At 57.5% G+C, this 21,402-nt stretch overlaps 2 protein-coding genes across 4 annotated transcripts; both read left to right on the forward strand.

Moving 5' to 3' along the window:
• The first annotated feature begins 233 nt into the window (after positions 1-233).
• On the forward strand, positions 234-17,044 carry SCAMP4 (secretory carrier membrane protein 4). Of its 2 annotated transcripts, none has more exons than XM_061151282.1 (7): positions 234-325; positions 7,168-7,216; positions 8,772-8,900; positions 9,333-9,489; positions 10,757-10,858; positions 13,788-13,905; positions 15,509-17,044. In XM_061151282.1, exons 2-7 carry the CDS (start codon positions 7,210-7,212, stop codon positions 15,686-15,688), a joined length of 693 nt encoding a protein of 230 aa, XP_061007265.1. In that variant the 5' UTR covers positions 234-325; positions 7,168-7,209; the 3' UTR covers positions 15,689-17,044. The 2 variants fall into 2 exon arrangements, with proteins under 2 accessions (XP_061007265.1, XP_061007264.1); XM_061151281.1 differs by lacking the exon at positions 234-325 and adding an exon at positions 5,563-5,772.
• ADAT3 (adenosine deaminase tRNA specific 3) lies at positions 237-5,586 on the forward strand. Of its 2 annotated transcripts, XM_061151280.1 has the most exons (3): positions 1,846-1,988; positions 2,670-2,802; positions 4,517-5,586. In XM_061151280.1, exon 3 carries the CDS (start codon positions 4,534-4,536, stop codon positions 5,584-5,586), a length of 1,053 nt encoding a protein of 350 aa, XP_061007263.1. In that variant the 5' UTR covers positions 1,846-1,988; positions 2,670-2,802; positions 4,517-4,533. The 2 variants fall into 2 exon arrangements, with proteins under 2 accessions (XP_061007262.1, XP_061007263.1); XM_061151279.1 differs by lacking the exons at positions 1,846-1,988; positions 2,670-2,802 and adding an exon at positions 237-325.
• Positions 17,045-21,402: the final 4,358 nt, after the last annotated feature.

The following is a 21,402-nucleotide window of genomic DNA, read 5'->3' on the forward strand; positions in this document are numbered from 1 at the left end:
AGTTTCTTCACTCTGCTGATTTCCCAAAAGGCTCGTAGGGTCCAACTTTTCCTGCCGCCTTGCTGGGTCTCGAACCCTTGACTCAGAGCTCGCCTCACTATCCTGCGGGTCACAGCAGCCGCGCTCAAGAAAGGGGAGGTATGAGTCGGTGGTGCGCGCGGCCTTGTGGTGATTGTAGTCCGGGACTCGCCTCCGCCTCGCGCCGACTCCGCCCCTGGAACTACGCTCCCGTCGTGCCCCGAGGCTCCAGGCGGTGGCGGAGGCGGAGCAGGCGGGCTGGTTGCTAAGACTTGGTGAAGCGCAGCGCTTCCGCCCGTCTCCTCAGGTAAGCACACGGCCCCGGGGTCTCGGGCTTTTACGACCCAGGCTCCCGCGGAGGGCGAGGAGGGCGGAGGCAGGGGGCGCGCCTGTGGAGGGGCGCCGGCGCGCGGGGAGCGAGGGGGCCCAACTGGACCGGGCTCGTGCGCGCGCATCGGGCGAACGCGTGGAGGGACGCGTGTGCGCGTGCGCGCGGGCCGGCCAGGTTTGAGGACCCCTGTTTCGGCGCCCGTCGTCCTTCTGCGCGTGCGCTCGCCCCTGCCGTCCGGTTTTGAGACCCCGTGCCCTAACTGCTTCCGCTGTGCTCAGGCCTCGGGTCTTGGTCAGCCTTCTACCTCCGTGCTGTCGTGTTACCAGGTTTCCGCCCGCTTTGGGCGAAAACCCCAAATCTTTCTGTACGTCTTGTTTGTGCGCGCGCTCAGTCTCTCAGTTGTGTCCCACTCTTCGACGCCATGGATTGTGGCCCTCAGTTTCCTCTGTCCATGGGATTTCCCAGGCTAGAATACTTGAGTGGGTTGCCATTTCCTTCTCTAAGAGATCTTCCCGACGCAGGGATCAAACCCGCATCTCCTGCGTCTCCTGCATTGACAGGCGGATTGTTTACCACTGAACCACTTGGGAAGCCCTAAGAATTGATAATCTTTGCTGATACTTAAGGGAAGTGTGAGTTTTCAAGGCCTTTTTAAATTCTGGCCTTGGGTCTGCCACACCCCACATGCACATGGTTATCGATATTTCATGCACAAAGGCCTGCTTGTAGGGTTGTTAGGTTCTGCAAATAACCAGGCAGGTTGCCCCACTAAATTAGAATTTTGTGTAAACAACAAATATATGCACACACACACATATATATGTATTAGTATAAGAGTATCGCAAAGCTTCCATGGGACACATTTATGTTAAGAAATCATCTGCTCATGTGGGTTCACACTTAGCGGGGTGTGCTGCCTGTTATCTGGGGACCCTGCTTTGTTGGGGAGTTTGTCAGATGTGGATATTAATGCACCTTCCCCCTTCCACGGGGCCAAGTTCTAGATACCATATTTGAAGCCATCGGCCTCATTGGCTGTTCAAGAGTCCAAGACGCCAGCACTGGGTCTTCCTTCTGCTCAGGGCTCCCCACCCTGCTTCACCTGCTTTCCAGGTCCAGCTGTGGGTCACTGCCTCCGAGGAGCCTTCCAGGAATCTGCCCTTCGCAGGGCACTGGCTCCTGAGAAGAGCTGTGCCCTGGGGTGGGCCCAGCCTCATGGATTTTCTCACTTTCTGTCCCAGCCAGGGTGGTGGTGGATCCCATTTTACTGAGGGGGAAGCTTGTCCTGGGCATAAGGCCTGGTGTCAGCCAGGAGAATGTGGGCAGGGCCGTGACACACCCAGGGGTGAGATAAGGCCCTTACCTCTGGTTGTAGAGGCTGCCTCAGCTCACTGAATAAGCCCCATGATCTTGATGCCTCCTGGGCTTCAGGCCTCGTCACCCAGTGAGGGGATTGGCTGTTGGGGGTCCCAGCTCCCTGGTCTCCTGGACCCTCCTGGACCTTCCCCACAGGCCCTGACAGTGGGTGCCAGCCACAGAGGCTCCAACCATAAATACAAAGGATTGTGGAGGGGGCTGGCCTCCACCCCATTGGAGCACAGGAGCCTTCAGGAGGTGGCCTGGCTGTGGACAGAGGGAGGTAGACACACCCAGGGAAGGGCCTGAGCTGGGCGGAGCAGCCAAGTGCGCAGCAGGGAGGGTGTGGGGCAGTGTGTGTGTGGGGGTGTGCATGCAGGGCGCTCGGCCAGGGTAGGGCAGTGGGGTGCCCAGAGCTGGGGTGGACGTGTGATTTTGAGGAGGAAAAGAGGAATAGATCATCCTCCCAGCATGCTGAGGTCCCCAGGGTTCATTTAAGCAAATCGCTGGGCGTGGGGGCCATTCCCAGGTGGGCCGCAGCTCCCAGTCTGGGTGTGTCACCCTGGGGAAGCCTGTGTCTCATCTGTAAAGCCCCTCCCCACCATGGGGCTCAGAAGGCAGAGTTGGGAGCTGTTGGCCGTCGGGGCTGCAGCTCTGCCCTCCCAGGCACGTGGCCCTGGGCAAGTCCCTTGGCCTCTGGAAAGGGACCAGCCCCGCAGCCTCTGTCTCGGTCATGGGGGAAGTTGGGGAGCCCATTTGCAGGAGTGAAGACAGGCAGTGGTTTCAGCACTGGCAGCAGTCACGAGGCCTTGTTCAAGGTGTGCTGTGACCCTGGTGGCTCAGTGGGTAAAGAATCCACCTGCCAATGCAGGAGATGCCCGTTCGATCCCTGGGTCGGGAAGATCCCCTGGAAAAGGACATGCAACCCACTCTAGTATTCTTGTCTGGGAAATCCCCTGGACAGAGAGGAGTCTGGTGGGCTACATTCCATGGGGTCACAAAAAGCGCAACATGACTGACTGACTAAGCAAGCATGCACGCCCTGGTGACTGCGAGATTTCCCCACCGCCACCACAAAGAGCAGCAGCTTTACTGAGGTACGGTTCACGTAGTGTGGGGATCACCCACATATTAGTGTTTTTTAGTGTATTTACTGTATTATATGACCATTGCCTCTGTGTAGTTGCAGAACACTCTATCTTCCAATAGGAAGCCTGTCCCCAGGAGCAGATCCCCCCACCCCCTACCTCCTAGCCTCTGACAAACAGGAACCCACCCTCTGTGTCTGTAGATCTGCCTGTTCTGGACGTTTCCCATCAGTGGAATCACGCCCCGTGTGTCCTATGTCTGCTGCTTTCACTGAGCATCATGTTCTCGGGGTCCGTTCACATGGCAGTGAGTGTCAGGGCTTCTCTTCTTTCCATGGCTGAGGGATGCTTCCGTGTGTGGAGGGACCACCTGGTGTTTATGTGTTTATCTTCCAGTTAACACGTGGGCTTGCAACCACCTTTTGCTGTTGTGAGTCGTGCTGTGTGTATAGATGGCTGTATGGACATGTATGGACATGTGTTTCAGTTCTCCTGGGCGTGCACCTGGGAGTGGGGTCACTGGGCCAGATGGTGGCCTCCTGGTGGTTTTTATTTGTTCTCCCTGGAGGATGGCAGCCCCACCAGCGGCAGCCCCACCAGCAGCAGTCCGAGGCCAGCCTCCTGTCTCTGTCACTTGTTTTGTTTCGGTCAGACAGAGATTGCAGTCTTGAAGGGACAAACAGGACTGTGTCTGTCTTGCCCGGGAGACAGTGGGACCTTTTGTGGCCTGGACCAGGCTGTGGGAGCCGTTTTGCCCTGGGCGCGGTGTGTGCTGGGAGCGGATTTAGACCCAGCATGCCCAGGACCCTCCTCAGGGCCTGACGTGGCCTGGGCGTCCTGGGTACCCCAGGGGCCCCTAGCCATGCTGTGTGGTTGCTGGTAGTGGTTGGTGAGACCTCCTGTGCCTGCTGCAGGGCCCATGGGCTGAGGAATGATGAGTAGGCTGCATTGCAGCAGTAAGGGCCAGACTGTGACACGGTCTCAGCACACCTTGTCCATGGGAAAGAGGTGGGAGGGGTTGGTCCAATCCCAGATACCGCCAGGGCACCGGGCTCTGCAGCCATGGCAGAGAGCTCCCCTGGAGCCATGTGAAGGTCATCTGTGGCCCATTTCTGCTGTCATCCAGGGCAGCCCTGACCAGTAGGAATATAACGTGAGACATGTACACTAAATGAAGTGTGTAGAAGCCACGTTTTGGGAAGCTACAAAGAAACGGTTGAACTTAACCTTAATCATATGTTTATTTAACCTGAGACATGTAGAGTATTCCCACTTCAGCTATGTAGTTAACACAGCCATCCCTCGGCATCCATGGGGAACTGGGTCCAGGGCCCCCAAGGATAAGAAGATCCAAGGATCTCAAAGCCTTTGAATAAAGTGGTGTAGTGAGTCGGTCTTCTGTGTCCGTGAAATACAGAAAGAGACTTAACGAGACAGTTACATTTTCTCTTTTGTATTAAGTCTCTGGGATCCAGTGTGCATTTTTGCTCATGGCACTTCTCAGTAGAAAAAAGGGGGCAGAGGAAAGACACCCAGACAAGGGCGGTTTAAACTCTGTGCAAACACGGCGTTAGTAAGATGTGAGTGAGAGCACAACTGCTGGTGCCTTTTGCTCAGTGGGACGAGCCTGCAGACTTGGCACGCTCCTGGGACGACCCCTCCAGCTCGTCAGGCCCCACCACAGCCCAGGATGATGCCCTGCTCCGGTCTCTGTCTCCCACAGTCAGAGCCCCACTGAGGATGGACCCCGCCCTGGGCGTCATGGAGCTGCGCAGAGATGCAAAGGCCAAGAGTCCTGAGCAAGAACCGCCGTGGCAAGCCCTCCCGGTTCTGTCAGAGCAGCAGTCTGGGTCCGTGGAGCTGGTGCTGGCCTATGCTGCGCCCATCCTGGACAAGAGCCAGACCTCACGCCTCCTCAAGGAGGTGTCAGCAGTCCACCCGCTGCCTGCGCAGCCTCACCTCAAGAGGGTGCGGCCCAGCCCTGACCCCAGCCGCCCGCACTCGCTGGAAATGCTGCTGTGCCTGGCGGGGCCGTCCCGGGGCTTGCGATCGCTGGCCGAGCTCCTCCCGCGGCCGGATGTGGACACCCGTGGCCTGGGGCAGCCCTTCCTGGTGCCTGTGCCTGTGCGGCCGCCCTTGACCAGGAGCCAATTCGAGGAGGCGCGCACTCACTGGCCCACGACTTTTCATGAAGACAGGCAGGTGACCCGAGCCCTGGCTGGATGCCTCTTCTCGGCCCAGGAGCGGGCTGCGATGCAGGCCCACATGGAGCAGGCCGTGTGGGCCGCGCAGCAGGCAGCCTCGAGGGGCTTGAGGGCCGTGGGCGCGGTGGTGGTGGATCCGGCCTCAGGCCGCGTGCTGGCCACGGGCCACGACTGTAGCAGCGCCGCCAGCCCCCTGCTGCACGCTGCCATGGTGTGCATTGACCTGGTGGCGAGAGGCCAGGGCTGCGGTGCCTACAACCTGGCGCCCCACCCTGCCTGCTCCTTCGCGCCGGCCATCCGCGCCGGCTCTGTGCGCAAGCTGGACGAGGACGAGGATGGGCTGCCGTATGTGTGCACTGGCTACGACCTGTATATCACCCGCGAGCCCTGCACCATGTGTGCCATGGCCCTGGTCCACTCGCGGGTGCGGCGTGTCTTTTATGGGGCGCCCTCGCCTGACGGCGCACTTGGCACCCGCTTCCGCCTGCACGCCCGGCCTGACCTCAACCACCGCTTCCAGGCCTTCCGCGGCATCCTGGAGGCCCAGTGCCGCCAACTGGACCCCGACGGGCTGGACCCCAAGGCATAGGCGCTAGCCCGGACCCTCCTTGGCTTTCCTCACATCGCCAGGGGCTTTTGCTCTGTCTCAGCTCATGGACACTCATGCTGTTTCTGCTGGCACATGGGGGGCATCCCCTTTCTGGACACGGTCTTCCTCAAAGTTGGGCAGAGTGGGGGTCCAGCTGGCCGAGTAGCCAGGCACCTTCAGACCCAGGTGGGCCCCTGGGGTCACCAGCGTTGGGTCCCCTTTTCTCAGGTGTCAGGGAACAGCTTTGACATGTGAAAATAAACAACTTAAACCAGGTTGGTGTCTGTTAACAAAGGCGTGAGGCCCCGGTGGCCGAGAGTCCCTGGGTCAGGGTGGCCATTTTCTCTGACACCTGGATTTGCACGAGGAGGTGAGCTGCTGAGTGGAGTGTAGGCAGGGAGGGGCCCTGAGTCTGGATGGCTATGGCTAGAGCCTAGGGAGAGGGCCCCCCAGCCTGGATATTGCTGACTGCATCAGTCTCCCGTCCTTCCCAGGTGCCCAGAGGGTCCCTGGAGGGGCCGGGGGGGGTCTGCCTGCTCTGGAGTGGTTAGCCCTGGAACCCAGGTGTACGGGACTCCGAGCAGCAAATGTGTGTGCTGCAGGTCCCTGAGACATCCATGCCTTGAGCCCCCATCCCAGGGCTACTCCTTGCCCATGGGGGCTGGGCAGGTGGAGGGTCTGCTGGAACCAGAGCGGTGGATGGCCGGTGGGGCCTGCGGCAGGAGGGCTGGGCTGGGCCAGGCTCCGGGTCCCAGGGGGAGGCCCTCTCCGAGCTGGGGGCCAGGGGTGGACCCAAGGACTCTCGATCATTGGATCCTTCCCTTGGACCCCCTCCATGTGGGGCTCTGCACCTGCTCAGTGCCCAGCACTGGGGGCCGTTCAGGCTCAGCTGTGCTGGTTGGGTACCAGGTGTGGCCACGTTGCTTGGCCTGCTTCCTGGAGAAGGAAATGTCTGCCTCCTAGGTCTTTGTGCAACTGGCGCCTCTGTGGTGCCGCCTCTGAGGGGCTGCTCCATGACCCAGGCTCCTGGGCTCCTGCTGGGAGCCTGTCCTGTCTCCAGGCATTTCAGTTGGGTTGCAGTGGGGTCCTTGGCCTTGCAAAGCTCACAGGGGCAAAAGCCATGGACCAGAGAGGTTGTGTAACTTCCCTGAGGTCACACAGCAATGAGTGTGAACTCAGTTTTTGGTGACTCGGAGACTTTGTGGCCACAGGAAGTGTGCAGAGCCATCCGTGGATAAAGGGAAAGTTTAAGGGTTGGGTGACTAACACTTTCACTTTTGTGGGGGAGTTGGGGAAGGAAAAGGCAGGAGGGCAGTAGTGGTGGGTCACTGGGCTCCTCCACCCAGATGCCTCCCCCACATCAGTGGCAAGCTGCCCGGAGTGGTGGTGGGAGGCTCTGACATGAGGTGGTGACTGGGGTCACACATGCGGGGCTGGGTTGGCCTTGAGCCAAGAGCCCAGATACCCCTGTGGATGCTCTGGTGGTTAGGGCAGTAACTGCAGTGGCCCCTGGATCCACAGGTGGTGTTGGGGTCGCCCTGAAGCCATAGGGCCCCCCTGACTGTGCCTGTCTCCCTCCAGGTGGCTGCAGGCTTCCACTCCCACCCTGTCTTCACAGCGGAAATGTCAGGTGAGTCCTACCCGCGCCCCGCAGTGGGGGGTCCTGGCTTCTCGGGCCATCTGGAAAGTTCCCCGGGCAGCTGGGCACACTGTGACCCCAGGAGGGGCGCAGCCTCGCTCTCCTCCCGGGATAGGAGTCGGGGTTGCTCCGGCCACTGGACTGGACAACAGGGTGACGAGTCCGCACAGTGAGCACCTGGCCCAGCCAGCAGAGCCCATGGGGCACCCAGGTAGTTGCCCGGACGTGGAGCTGAAGTGGGCGGCTCCAGGCAGCACTTTGTTACTGTGCTATGAGGTCTGTCCACTGCCCGCCACGGTGGCACAGGTGCTAAAGAGGGACCATACAGAGACGAGCTCGGCCCCTTGGCCATGGAGACATGGAAGACGGAAGTGTTCCATGTTGGAAAACAGGAAGTCCCAGGACTTCCCTGATGGTCCAGTGGTTAAGACTCTGAGCTTCCACTGCCGGGGGCCTGGGTTCATCCCTGGTCAGGGAACTAGGATCTTACAAGCTGCGCAGTGAGGCCAAGGAAACAAAAACAAAAACCCCGTGGAGTCCAGACTCCAGGAAGAGGACCCAGTGGCAGGTGTGGCTGTGAGATGAAGTCATGTTGGAGCAGGGCGGCCCTGAGATAACAGTGGGACTGACATCCTAAGATGGAGGAGACATGGGCACAGACACAGGGAAGCAGGGAGGATGGGGCAGAGGCTGGAGGGACGGGTTCACAACCCCGGGGCGCCCGGAGCATCTGGGGGAAACGTGGCTCTGTGACACTGGATATGATTGTGACAGACCTCTGTCCAATCAGGCCGCCCAGCCTGTGGTCCTTTGTAACGGCAACCCCAGGGAGCTCCCACATCCCAAATGCCACAACCTGCCCTGGAGTCAACAGTGTGGATATGTGTGGACCCTGCTGTTGAATCTTCACATGTGCCTGTGACTGTTGTAAGAAATCGCCACAGACTCAGATACTTAAATGAAATTTGTTCTGGGACTTCCTGGAGATCCAGTGGTTAGGACTCCATGCTTTCAGTGCTGAGGGCGCGAGTTCAATCCCAGGTGGAGGAACTAAGATACTGCATGCTATGTGGTGTGGTCAGAAACTAAGTCCATAAATAAATAAGTAAATAGAATTTGTTCTCTGACAGTCCTGAGGTCAGGAGTCCCACATGGGTACCACAGGGCTGAATCCAGGTGTGGGCAGGGCTGGTCCCTCTGGAGGCTCCCAGAGAGCACTGGCTCCCCCCTTTTCCAGCTTCTAGAGGTGCTGCATCCCTGACTTGTGGCCCCTCCCTCCATCCTCACAGCCAACAGCACAGCATCTCATGTCTCTCTGCCTCTGACCTTCCCCCTTCCCTTTTATAAGGACCCTATGATGGCACTGGGCTCCCCAGGGAATCCAGGATCACCCCGTCTCAGGGGCCTTAGCTTAATCCCTCTGGCGAAGTCCCCTCTGCCCCGTGAGGTGATGCATCCACAGGTCGCAGGAGCAGATGGGCACAGCCCTAGGGCCACTACAAGCTGAGTGCAATGTTAGTCTTTTTCTGCCCTCCCATCCCTGCAGGAAAGGAGAACAACTTCCCCCCGTTGCCCAAGTTCATCCCCCTGAAGCCCTGCTTCTACCAGAACTTCTCTGACGAAATCCCTATTGAGCACCAGGTCCTGGTGAAGAGGATCTACCGTCTGTGGCTGTGTGAGTCAGGGGGAGGGGTGCACTACCCAGGTGGGTGGGAGCCTGAGGGTTTAGTAATAAAGCTTTCCGATGGCTCAGTGGTAAAGAACCCGCCTGCCAATGCGGAAGCTACAGGAGATGTGGGTTCAGTCCTGGGCTGGGAAGAGCCCCTGGAGGAGGGCATGTCAACCCACTCCAGTATTCTTGCCTGAAGAATCCCATGGACAGAGGAGCCTGGCAGACTATAGTCCATAGAGTTGCAAAGTGTCAGACATAACTGAGTACACACACTGATGAGCTCCTCTCCGGAGTGGATGGAGCAGGTGGGCAGCGCCACAGAGCCCCGGCCCTCCAGGCCCTTCTCTGGCCCCAAGGTCCCTGTGCTCGTGGGAGCCACACCCCAGTGGTAGGGGGTGTCCCACTCAGCGCCCTCTTTCTCCTCCCCTCCTCTAGTCTACTGTGCCACCCTGGGCGTCAACCTCGTTGCCTGCCTGGCCTGGTGGATCGCGGGTGGCTCAGGCGCTAACTTCGGCCTGGCCCTGCTCTGGCTGCTCCTCTTCTCGCCCTGCGGCTATGTGTGCTGGTTCCGGCCCGCCTACAAGGCCTTCCGGTGAGTTGGGGTGGCCCCTGCCCTCCAGGGGCCCTTGGGGAGTGTCTGGGGTTGATGGTCGGCTCAGAAACAAGAGCAGGTGACCTCACTGTGCGTGCCCCCCTCCGGGCCAAGTCCTGAGAGGGGTGCACCCTTATCTGCAGCTGCCGCCCGGCCCAGGTGTGAGTATGCCTCTTTCTCATGTTTGGATGACACTGTACTGGGGTCCACAAGCCACATCCATCTCTCCCTGTTTTGTTAATGACTTTGTTGACATATTGTACATAGCACTCAGCTCACCTGTTCAACAGCTTGGTGTTTCTAGCGTTTATACAAGGCTGGACAGCCAGCATGTCTAGTTCCAGAACAAACCAACAGGAAACCCCATCCCCATTAGCACCATCCTCATCTCCTTAGCCTCTGACAACCAAGAACCCACTCTCTATGTCTGTGGATCTGCCTGTTCTGGACTTTTCCCATCAGTGGGATCACTCTGCGTGTCCTTCTGTGTCTGCTTCTCTCACTGAGCATCGTGTTCTCAGGGTCCATCCACGTGGTAGCAAGTGTCAGGGCTTTATCCCTTTGGGGGTCTGAGTGATGCTCCCATGTGTGCAGGGACCAAGTGGTGTTTCTCCATCATCTGTGGATGGCATTTGGTGTTGCTGCCCCCTTCTGGCTACTGTGAATCTTGCTTTGTGGCTTTCACCCCAAACCTGCCCTCTGCACTCAGGCATGTGCTATGTCTGTTCCATGTGGCCCCTAATACCAGACCCTCAGTGGGAGTCAGGTGGGGCCCCTGGGGCCCTTTGGAGACAAGAACCAGAAACGTGTCCACTTATGCTGAAGCGAAAGGGGTGCTGTGACTTCAGGTCCCAAGCTGATTCCAGCAACTGTGTGCAAGAATGGGGACCCCCTGAGGGCTTTGGGGGCAGCCCAGGCGCAGCCCTGCACCGTGAGGTCCCGCCCATCCTCCATCCCAGATCTCCCCTTGCTTGCCCTCCCTATGTGAGCCCCCTGTAGCCTCCCTTGTCCGGGACAGCAGGGCATCACAAACCTACCACGAACCTATCAGATTGACCTCAGGCTATTGGCAGGTCCTTGGGCATAGTGGGGGCTCCTAAATCCCCTTCCGGTGAGGAGCATGTCAGGGGTGTCCTCCTCCTGGGGGCGGGAACCGGAGGTGCGGTGGATAGCCGGGTTGGCCTGGGCCCTTCCTCGGCCCCACCCCTTCACTTCCACCCCGCCCTCCCCTCCAGTACTGGTAACAAAGCCGTTTGCTTCCCTCCAGATCCGACAGCTCCTTCAACTTCATGGCGTTTTTCTTCATCTTTGGAGCCCAGTTCATCTTGACCATCATCCAGGCCGTCGGGTTCTCAGGATGGGGAGCGTGGTAAGCTTGCGGGGTCAGCCATGGGGACATGTGTCACGCGCAGGACAGACATGAGCTTAGGTGGAACACTGTGGCCAGAACACCAAAATGCCAATGGCCGGACGAGGGTGAAGTCTGCTCCTCGCTCTTGTAAACCCCTACCCTGGGAGGTGCCGGGTTAGTAGCCCGTGTACAGTGGTTCTTGTGCCAGTCACCTGACCCCCGGGAAAACCTGGCAGACATGTCCAGCTGTGTGTCCCCGGGGTCAGAGAGCAGCTGGGAGGGCCATGCCCCACCATCTGGGAGAGGTATTTTCCATTGCTTCCCAGGTGGTGCTAGTGGTAAAGAACCCATCTGCCAAAAAAAAAAAAAAAAACCCGTCTGCCCATGCAGGAGACATAAAAGAGGTGGGTTCAATCCCTGGGTTGGGAATATCCCCTGGAGGAAGGCATGGAAACCCACTCCAGTATCCTTGCCTGGAGAATCCCATGGACAAAGGATCCTGGCGGCTATAGTCCATAGGGTCGCAAAGAGTCAGACACGACTGAAGCGACTTAGCACTCATTAACACATGAGGTGTCTGCCGCTGCTATAGTGAATTATTCCATGTTCAGTGATTTGAAACAAACTTTTCATCTTAAGTCCCAGGGGTCAGAATTCATGTAACCCACAGGTTGGCAGGGCTGGTCCTTCCAGAGAGCCACCTGCTCCAGTCCTGGTGGCCGCAGTCCTGCAAGTCCCCTCCAGGGGGCACTGGACAGCATGGGGGGGTCCACTGTTGCTGTGGAGCTACAGGGACACCCAGCCAGTCCTGGGCCCTGGGTATCCATCCCTCCCCGCTGGCCCCAGACTTCCACCATCCGCTGGGTGAACGCTTCCCTGTCAGTCCATTCAGAAGGCCTTTTAAAACCTGTGAGACGTTTTATGTGTAAAAGACTATAGTGCTGCTTCACACTAGGAAGCAACAGTGACCGGAGGCTCAGACTTGTCTGTCCTGCCCGCTTGTGACCTTTTCACATGGGGCTTCTTCGTAGTTTGCAGATCTGGGGTAGAGCGTCCACCCCAAGCTGCCTCCCCACCCGTTGACGCCCTCGCCTCCACTGGATGTGGTGGGCACAGTGCTCTCACCCACAGCGCTACCATGTCAGGCCTTCCCCTTGGGGTCCCTGCAGCTTGTTAACAGTTGGCCTTTGTGGTTGGTCCACATTGGACTCCAGGTAGGGTGGAGTGTGCACCCTCCGTGACTGGGACCCCCACCGCCTATCCTTTCCACAGTTGGGGCTTCCTTGAGGTGCCTTCCCAGCCCAGAAAGGCAGCCACTTAGGTGCACGACTCTGGTTCTGTGTGTTTACAAGGATGGAGGTTCGATCACTCTCTCCAGTTTCAGAACATTCCACCACCCCAAAGTGAAGCCCCATCCCCATGAGCAGTCCCTTGCTCATCCGCTAACAACCAGGAACCCACTCTCTCTGTCTGTGGATCGGCCTGTTCTGGACGTTTCCCATCAGTGGAATCACACGATGTGTGTCCTTCTGTGTCTGCTTCTCTCACTGAGCAGGTGTATTCTCAGGGTCCGTCCACATGGTAGCGAGTGTCAGGGTTTTGCCCCTTTTGGTGGCTGAGTTGGTGGGATGCAGTGTGTGTGCCTGTTCGTTGTGGGTGGACCGCTGGGTTCTCTGCTCTTCTGTTGCTGGTAGTTTTTCTGTGCATTGTGTACACCTGTCTGTGTGGACATGTGTTCTCAGTTCTCTCTGGTGGAAACCTGGCTGTGGAATTTCTGGGCCACGTGGTAACTCTTGAACCTTCATCAGAGCTGCCAGACCCTCCCCTGGCCTTCGCAGGCTGCATCCCCATCTCCCTGGCTCTGGCCCCTTGAGCTCCTGGCTGAGTGGCCCTGGAGGAACACCTCATACCCTCATCCCATCCCCCTTATCTCCAGGTCTGTCATCTTCCCAGACCCCCAGCTATGCTTACACTCCCTCAAAGTGCAGAGCAGTGTGCATTTGTACCCGAGGACGTCCCTCCTGGCTTCACAGAGGGGCGAGGTGTGTCCACGTGTGTATGTGTGTGCATGTCCAGCAGGTTGTATACCTGTGCACATGTGCGCACACACACACACATTTTTTTTATTCTGTGTGACTTGATCTTAGTTCCTCAACAGGTGATTGAACCTGGGTCCTGGCAGTGAGAGCACAGAGTCCTAACCCCTGGATACCAGGGAATCCCCTGCACACGTTTCTGTAAACTCTCTCTGGAAGTGTACTAGCAGATGAGGGATGCCAGTTTCCTCTGGGCTGGGGAGTGGTGTTGACAGGAGAGAGACATCTATTGTGTGTTTTTCTAAGCTTCCTGAACTGTGTGGTTTTGTTACTCACTAAGAAAAAACATTCTCAAAAGTACTCTATTTCCTGCCTCCCCCCCACCCCACCCCCGGCCTGCCTGGACCCCAGATTCATGTTCTCCTATGTGCTGGTTCAGACCTTCAACTTTCTCTTGTTTTCACATCTCCTTAGTATAACTGACGTTCATGCTTTGCCCAACCAATGGGTGTTTTGATCATCCTCAGATTGTCCTTGTTACAGACACTGGATGAGTGAAACAGTTCGGGGAGAAGGAAATGAGTGTTTAAGCCTTGTTATGGGTCAGACCCCATCGTGCTCCAGAAAGGGTGCAGCCCAAACTGACAGAATAGGGTTTGTTTCTCTGTCCTCCACACGACATGTGTTGGGACAGTGGTGTGAGAATGAGAACTCTGTCTGACCTGCACATCTTTGTGGGTGGGCATCACTCCCTAAGTATACTGGCCCCGTGGTAGTCCTCATGGGAATCCCATGTCTCTGCTGGTGGGTTACCTTTTTCTTTTTGATTTGCCGGAGCTCTTTACATAAGAGAGGTAGTGGGCCCGGCTGATGGTACTGCTGGCTCCCACACATGTTCTCGCCCCTTACAGTGGTTGGCTGGCAGCCATTGGTTTCTTCCAGACCAGTGTCGGGGCCGCTGTGGTCATGCTGCTCCCAGCCATCATGTTCTCCATGTCGGCTGCCATGATGGCCATCATGATCATGAAGGTGAGTCCTCCAGCTCCCGGGATGTTCCACTTCCCCCCTCACATCCTGTTCTCTGACCTCCCATCCCTGGGACTCGTCCTGGCTTGTTTTAGGAGCAAGAGGCCAAGCGCTGGCGAGTGAAGTGATTGCTGACAGCAGGGCAGACTCTCTGCAATCTGGGCCTTTGACTGCCTTCCTTCCTGCCCACATAGCCTTCCAGGGAGGAGGGCAGACAGCGCCATGTGGCCAAGGGTGACCACTTCCACATCGGGGCAGTTGGGTGTCTGCTGGAGTCCCCAGCATGTGTGTCCCAGAGGGTTGACCACACTGCTGATTCAGCCACCACTGGCCACGTGCTGCTGCTTACAGTTAAATCCAAATTAAGTGAAATTAACTAAAACTGAAAATTCACATCGATCACACTGCCCTCATACCGAGTGCTCAGGCTTTGAAAGGCTGGCACTGACTGTCTCCACCATCACGGCCACTCCCTGGACGGCCCTGCTCCAAGTGCCTTGAGGCACCAGCAGGAACATGTGCACTGTAGTCTGGGGCATTGACCACACGAGGGTTGTCCTGGGACCATGTAGAGACTGATGGCTGACAGTGCGCCTGCCTGGCCTTCCCGGGGTGACCTTCTTGGCCATGTGCCTGGTAGCCTGCTTTGGGAGGCTGGATCTGCCCTGTGCTGCAGCCTGGCAAGCAACTCCTGAAACCTGGGTTTGGGGTCTCTCCAGCCTCCGTGTTGCAGGGTCCCAGCTGTTTTTCAGGTTTCCAGGCCTGGGCTGTTCAGCTGGTCCTGAGACTGTCTGGGAGGACAGAGGGGTACTTGCTCCCCCCATGTTTGCCTCCAAAGCCCCCTGACTATGTGGACGACCTGAAGGGGGTTGGGGGATAACCGGGGCAGAACAGACCCTGGAAGACTTGGTCAGAGGCCAGGATGAAGGCCACACAAAGTGGCTGTGGTTCTGGCAGGGACGTGTCACGGCACAAGGGAGGGGCTTCCGAGCCAAGCAAGCCCCCTAGAGTAGGGCCACTTCGTTGGGGTCCCCTGCACCACTCCAGGTTTGGCAGTTCTCCGGGAAGGAAGAAAGACGAATTTTGATGGGAAAGGACAGTACCGTCAGCTTTGCTGGTCAGGAACCTCAAGTTAAATGAATTCAGTTACGGGATTTGCCAGACTTCCAGAAACAGCCCAGCCCCAGATCTGAGGAGCCCAGCCTTCCTGGACAGTGCGGGGGCAGTGGCCTATCCGCTTAGGCCTCTGCTGAGGACATGATTGAAGAGAATGATGTCACCCCCTTGGTGACCTGGGGGTCCCGGGTCTACATGGCTGAGGGAGGAGTCACCAGGTGGTCGCCAGGCTTCAGACCTGCCCCGGATGAGCCCCTCCCCTGGAAGAAGCACTTGTGCTGAGTGTTGGGGCTTGGCTGGGACAGTGGAGACCCCTGGGGACAGTCGGCGGCAGTCACAGTATAGGTGTGGCCCTCAGAGCCCCCTGCCTCTGCTTCTGTACGTTTTCTAAAGTTCTTGCAAATGCTGTCATGTTAGTCACGATTGGTTAAGAAAAGCCCCTCCTTGCATGCAAGGAGTGGCCTCCCCACCATCATCCTCACCCCCACAGGTGCACAGTATCTACCGAGGGGCTGGTGGGAGTTTCCAGAAGGCGCAGACGGAGTGGAGCACGGGCACCTGGAGGAACCCGCCGTCCAGGGAGGCCCAGTTCAACAACTTCTCGGGGAACAGCCTGCCCGAGTACCCCACCGTGCCCAGCTACCCGGCCAGTGGTGGCCAGTGGCCTTAGGGGGAGCCAGCAGCCCTGCTGCCCACCTGCCGCCGGCCCACCTGCCCCTCACCGTCCACTCCCACCACCTTGGGTTCGGTGAGGCCCCTCCGCAGCTGAGAGGGCAGCTCAGGGGCTCTCGGCTACCCAAGCCCACATTCATCTCACTCTTGAGGCAGGGCTCCTCGCCAGCTCTGCCCGGAAGCTGTCTGGTCACTGCCATCCGGCAGGACGCCCCCCATAGTCTGGAGCACCGGTTGTCATGGCGACGTCCACTGTGCTGCAGCCACACCCGCTCCCTCGGGGCCGCGGGGGCTGACCGGGCCGCCCCTCTCAGAACTGATGACATGGAGAAGGGCCCAGCCCAGGGCCACCCCTCGCAGCCTCCGTCCAGGCAGTCGCTCCTCGCCCAGTGACTTGAGGAGCGAGGCTGTCCAGGCACCAGAGTTCTGTGTCTGGTAGGAGACTGAGGGCCTGGGTGGTGGCTGGTCCTCTAGTAGTGGGCGAGCCCATGGGGAGGCCCAGAGGCTGATGCGCCTCCTCCGTCTCATGATAGGAGCTACTGCTCCCCGTCTGTCTGTCTGTCGTCTGTTGGCAGCTTGCCTCCAGCTTCCCTGTCTGGGGCCACGCTTGTCCCATGGAGGGGTCTCAGAGCTGGGACCTTCAGGCAGAACCTCATTAGAGCCTGCGGTGGAGGGGGAGGGAGCCGCCAGCCTGCCTTGCTGGAAACACATGGCACACAGGTGCATCTCTTGAGAGTGGAGCCCTTCCTCTGTTGTGGGGCAGGAGCTGGAGTCCCCAGCCTGAAGGATGGAGACAAGGGAGACTCGATAAGTCTGTGCCTTATTAGGAATCTGAATCCCTGCCCTCTCCTTCCCACATAAGCAGCCAGCACCTCTGTGAGGGGACGGGCCAGAGACACCTCCCAGTGTCCTCTCGGCCCTCGTGGGCCAGGCCGCGGGTGCCCTGACACTGCCTCTTGGCTCCCAGCTGCCCAGCTCTCGGGACAAGCCGTACTTCCTGTCCCACTGGCCGCCAGGTCTCTCCCCGAGGCTGCCCCCTATGCCTGCTTGCTTGGCTACTCCTGCTGAACGCCCTGTGGTGCCTGAAAGTGGCCACTGCTGCGAGAGCACCGGGGTCTGGGGCCTAGATGGGAAACCAGGTTCCCTCATGTCCCCAAGGCCGCCTCCTGTGATGAGGCAAGCGTCGCGCTCCCGGTGGGGCCAAGCCTCCCGGGTCCGGGGCACTGCTTTTGATGGGCGCTGAGCAGGTAGTAGGGTGTGCCCACAGCACCCACCCCTCCCCCGCTCCTCACTGCGTGTTGTGGTTTTTGTTACGTGAAAATATCCAGGAAATAAAGACATCCTTTGTGCATCAGGTGAGCCTCCAAGAGAGCTTTCTGAGGGCCTTCCTCCCATGGATCCTGGCGCCTGTGACTTCAAGAGGGATAAAGCAGGATCATGCTGTGCGCCTGGGCCGAGTCCTGTCCACGCTGCCAGCCGCCCTGCCTGGGGACCCTGCCCTGACCCACTGCAGAGGACCCAGCAGCCATATCCTTGCACCTTGGGGTCATTCCCTTCTTGTTTGCTTTCAGTCATGTTCTCTTCACGCTCAACAGCTTTCACTTGAAAAAGGAAATTTGCAGAAAATGAAATACCAGCGCCACTTGCTGTGCGGAAGACACAAGGACAGAAGCGGCTGGAGTAGGAGCAGCTTGGTCAGCAGGGGCCCTCACCCGACTCTCGGGGGGTCCTGGTGGCAAAGTGGACACCCCATGTAGACACGGGACAGGGTCAGTGCATCTGTCACTCCACAGACACTGGGGGAGGGCAGCGGACGCCCAGAGAGAAAGGACCCAAAGTAAGTGATAGAGGCTATTGCATGCTGTAACCCCAAGTTCATGTGAGGTTCTGACCCATCTCAGAGCAGGACTTGCCTGGGAACAGGATCTTTCCAGGGGTAGGTAGTTAAGGGGGCATTGTGTGGGAGCAGGTGATCCTGACGCAGCAGGACTGGGCCTCACGAGGTGGGTATTTGGACACAGCCATGTGGGGAGGGGCCGCATGAAAGTGGAGGAGGAGTTGGGGTGAGGTCCCTATCAGCCCAGGTTTGCTGCGACCTCCAAAAGCTGGGGGTCGGTAGGTGGCCTCTTGGCAAGAGCCAGCCTGGGATACCAGATCTCGGCCTCTGCCCTCCCAAACTGGAGGGGATACACGGGTGGGTGCAGTCCGCCATGCTCCATCACAGCTGCCCCAAGAGTATCCACGAGTGAGACAAGGAGGCTGTGGGGGCTGTGCTGCCCGTTGGCATGGGGGACACAGGTTGGTGGGCAGGAGCACCTGGAGGACGAACAGTGTCTGCTGGAGATAGGATGGGTGGCCCAGGTGGGCCTGGGGGAGGGGATCTGCAACCTGGACTCAGAGGTGATACAGGGGACACAGGACAGGGTGGAGGTGAGGGGATGAAGGCCAGGTTGAGAAGGTAGCTTGTCTGTTGGGGTGGCTGGGATGGGACCACTGACCTGGAGCCTAAATGAAGGCTTGATCCCTGGCTCTCGATCCAGGTGTGGCCAGACTGCATGTCAGGCCCCAGGGCAGCAGCCTTCCAGCCTCTTCCAGCCCCCAGTGGCTCCAGGCTTTGCCTGTCCTCACAAACTTTTCTGTCTCTTACAAGGACACTATCCCTGGGGACTTCCCAGGCAGTCCAGGGGTTTAAGATTTCATGCGTCCATTGCAGGGGTGCAGGGGACGCAGGTTTGATCTGTAGTTAGGGAACTCAGATTAGCATGGCCAAAAAAAAAAGTAGAACAAGGTAACCATCCTCGGATTTGGGTGCATCCCACAGCGCATGACCTCAACTGCATCCTAAGCTTTAATGTCTGAAAAGACCTTGATTCCAGGGAAGGTCCCAGGTTTTAGGATGTGGGGGCACCGCTCAGCCTGTCCAGGAAAACCACGGCTTTCAGAGCAGGAAGAGCTGAGGCTGCAGTGAGGGGTCTGGCCATGGGGGACAGGGCCTTGGGATGGACGAGAGCCACGTTCATGATGGTGGTGGACACCACTGGGGAGGAAGGGCTTCCCACAGGGGAGGCTGTACTGAGAGCATCCTCAGCAGTACCCCTGAGGGGAGGGGCTGCCCTTGACCAGGACTGGGACAGGTCACCTTGAGGGCACATGGGGTTAGTTCAGATGGGACTGGGGTGGGATGGCCCCAACACAGGATGGATGGCTGGTGTCCTTATCCAAGGGGAAGTCTGGACCCAGACACCGAGGCTGGGAGAAGGCAGCTGGAGAGGGGGTGATGCAGCCAGGGTCGAAGAACTGCCAGATGCTCAGAGAAGGGCCTTTACTTCCCCCTTCAGAGGGAACACCATCGAGACACTTCAACCTTGAACTTCTGGCTTCCAGAACCAGGGGAGAGTAAATCTCTGTTGTTGAAGCTGCTCATTCAGGGTGCTTTGTTTTGGCCACCCCTAGACACGCCCGATCGCCTGGTCAGTCTTCATCTCTGTTCCTGTGACCTAAGCTGTCACCAACCAGACTTAAAATGTCTTCCCCACTGCCTCATGGCTTCTGCTCACCCAACAGGTCAGCTGGGCGCCTCTCTTGAGGCAGCCAGGAGGTCACTGGAGTTGATTCTTCAGAGTAAATTGATTTACGGGAACTTGGCTGATGCCCGTGGCATTGGTGGGTGACTGGGGACCATGAGGCAGACCCTGTTCAGGTGTGAGCGAAGGTTGCTGTAAGGACCAAGAGATGCTAACAGGTCACCATCTTCTGAAGTGTCCTGCGTGATGAGAGGGCAGGACCACAGCCTGGCCCCTGGAGTGAGCTGGCCTCAAGTGTCTTTGTGACCCCATGGACTGCAGCACGCCAGGCTTCTCTGTCCTTCACGATCTCTCAGAGTTTGCTCAAACTCCTGTCCACTGAGTCAATGATGCTATCCTCTGCCGCCCCCTTCTCCTTCCCTCAATCTTTCCCAACATCAGTCTTTTCCAATGAGTCAGTTCTTCACATCAGGTGGCCAAAGTATTGAAACTTCAGCATCAGTCCTTCCAACGAATATTCAGGGTTGATTTCCTTTAGGACTGACTGTTTCATCTTGCTGTCCAAGGGACTCTTAACAGCCTTCTCCAGCACAATTTGAAAGCATCAGTTCTTTGGGGCTCAGCCTTCTTTGTGGTCCAACTCTCACATTCGTACATGACTACTGGCAAAACAGTTTTGACTAGACTGACCTTTGTCAGCAAAGTAATGTCTCTGCTTTTTAATACGCTATTTAGGTTTGTCATAGCTTTTCTTCCAGGGAGCGAGCGTCTTTTAATTTCATGGCTGCAGTCACCATCTGCAGTGATTTTGGAATCCAAGAAAATAAAATCTGCGACTGTTTCCACTTTTTCTTCATCTGTTTGCCATTAAGTGATGGAATTGGATGCCATGATCTTAGTTTTTTTGAATGTTCGGTTTTAAGTCAACTTTTCACTCTCCTTTGACCCTCATCAAGAGGCATGATCCAGCATGACCTCATCTTAACTGATGACATCAGCAAACACTCTTATTTCCAAGCAAAGTCACCTTCTGAGGTTTCAGGTGGAATATGAATTTTGGGGAGTGCTAAAAAGGGTCAGGCACAACTTAGCAACTAAACAATAAACCCATACCTTGGCCCTAAGAGTGGGGCAAAGGCGTTTCTCGTGGGGACCCCTTGGGGTCAAGTAGGACACTGTATGTCCTGTGCTCAGGGGACTAAGCCTTTCTAGTTTGGTGGGATTTCAGGTCTTGGCAATGAGAAGTCAGGGTCCCAGGAGACCCGGGGAAGTTGAGATGCTTGGTCAGCCTACGCTGTACCTCAACAATGGCAACCATGCAGTGGCAGAAGGCCATCGCCTGGGTCATATTTCACACAAATCAGATCCTTTGGCCTCCGTTTGCTGACTGGTCCCTAGAGGAGACGCTGATTGGCTCATGAGCCAATCAGAGATGGCGGGGCAGTCACATGGTACAGACCTGGTTGCTTGGGGCCGTTCTCAGAGGATGATGGGTAGACCCCTGGAGTGAAGTGCCCAGGGAGCTTCTGCATCCTTGAGGCCTTGTTTTCTTTCTTGGGGGCTGCACCATGCAGCATTCCCTGACCAGGGGCAGAACAGTGCCCCCTGCAATGGAAGCACAGAGTTTTCATGTTTTCATGGCTGCGCCGCACAGCCTCTTGTCTTCTGACCTTGCTTTATGTTTGGTGGCTCACAATACCAATCACTGGTTAGCTTATGTTGCCAGACCTTGCCTGCAGCCACTGGGATTGGGGTGGGGGTGCTGGGCCCACCCTGTACTCACTGGTGGAGGGCAGCTGAATTGGAGGTCAAATCTGGGAGACACTGGGCACTTTACTTGGGCTCCATAAGCCTCACTTTCCACATTTCGAAAATGAGGATATCTGTGTCCAAGTTCCTGCCCCACTGGGGGAAAGACCTGGCCATAGGGAGAGCTACTACTTCCATTCGGTTCAACAAAAGCACATGGCCCCCCAACTTGTGTTTGTGTGCTGGAGCTGGACAACCAGGATGCAGCCCTGAACCTGTCCTGGGATCTTTCCATGGACCTGCCTCTTTCATGGGTAAAAGGAACAGAAGAGAGCATTTCCTGTTTGTCTCTTGCTGAAACCCACAGCCGTTTGGGATTTATTAGAAAGCTGGGATGTTGTTTGACTTACCCTTGAGGGATGGGGGCAATGGAGAGACT

Source organism: Dama dama, chromosome 9 (genome assembly GCF_033118175.1).
Source record: "Dama dama isolate Ldn47 chromosome 9, ASM3311817v1, whole genome shotgun sequence".
Taxonomy (NCBI): Eukaryota; Metazoa; Chordata; class Mammalia; order Artiodactyla; family Cervidae; genus Dama; species Dama dama.

Bases quoted from the DNA above. Each gene is read 5' to 3' on its own strand.
- ADAT3 (XM_061151279.1), top strand. From the start codon at position 4,534: ATGGACCCCGCCCTGGGCGTCATGGAGCTGCGCAGAGATGCAAAGGCC.
- SCAMP4 (XM_061151281.1), top strand. From the start codon at position 5,680: ATGGGGGGCATCCCCTTTCTGGACACGGTCTTCCTCAAAGTTGGGCAG. The intron at 9,490-10,756 runs GTGAGTTGGGGT...GCTTCCCTCCAG, and splicing joins CCCGCCTACAAGGCCTTCCG to ATCCGACAGCTCCTTCAACT. The intron at 10,859-13,787 runs GTAAGCTTGCGG...CGCCCCTTACAG, and splicing joins TTCTCAGGATGGGGAGCGTG to TGGTTGGCTGGCAGCCATTG.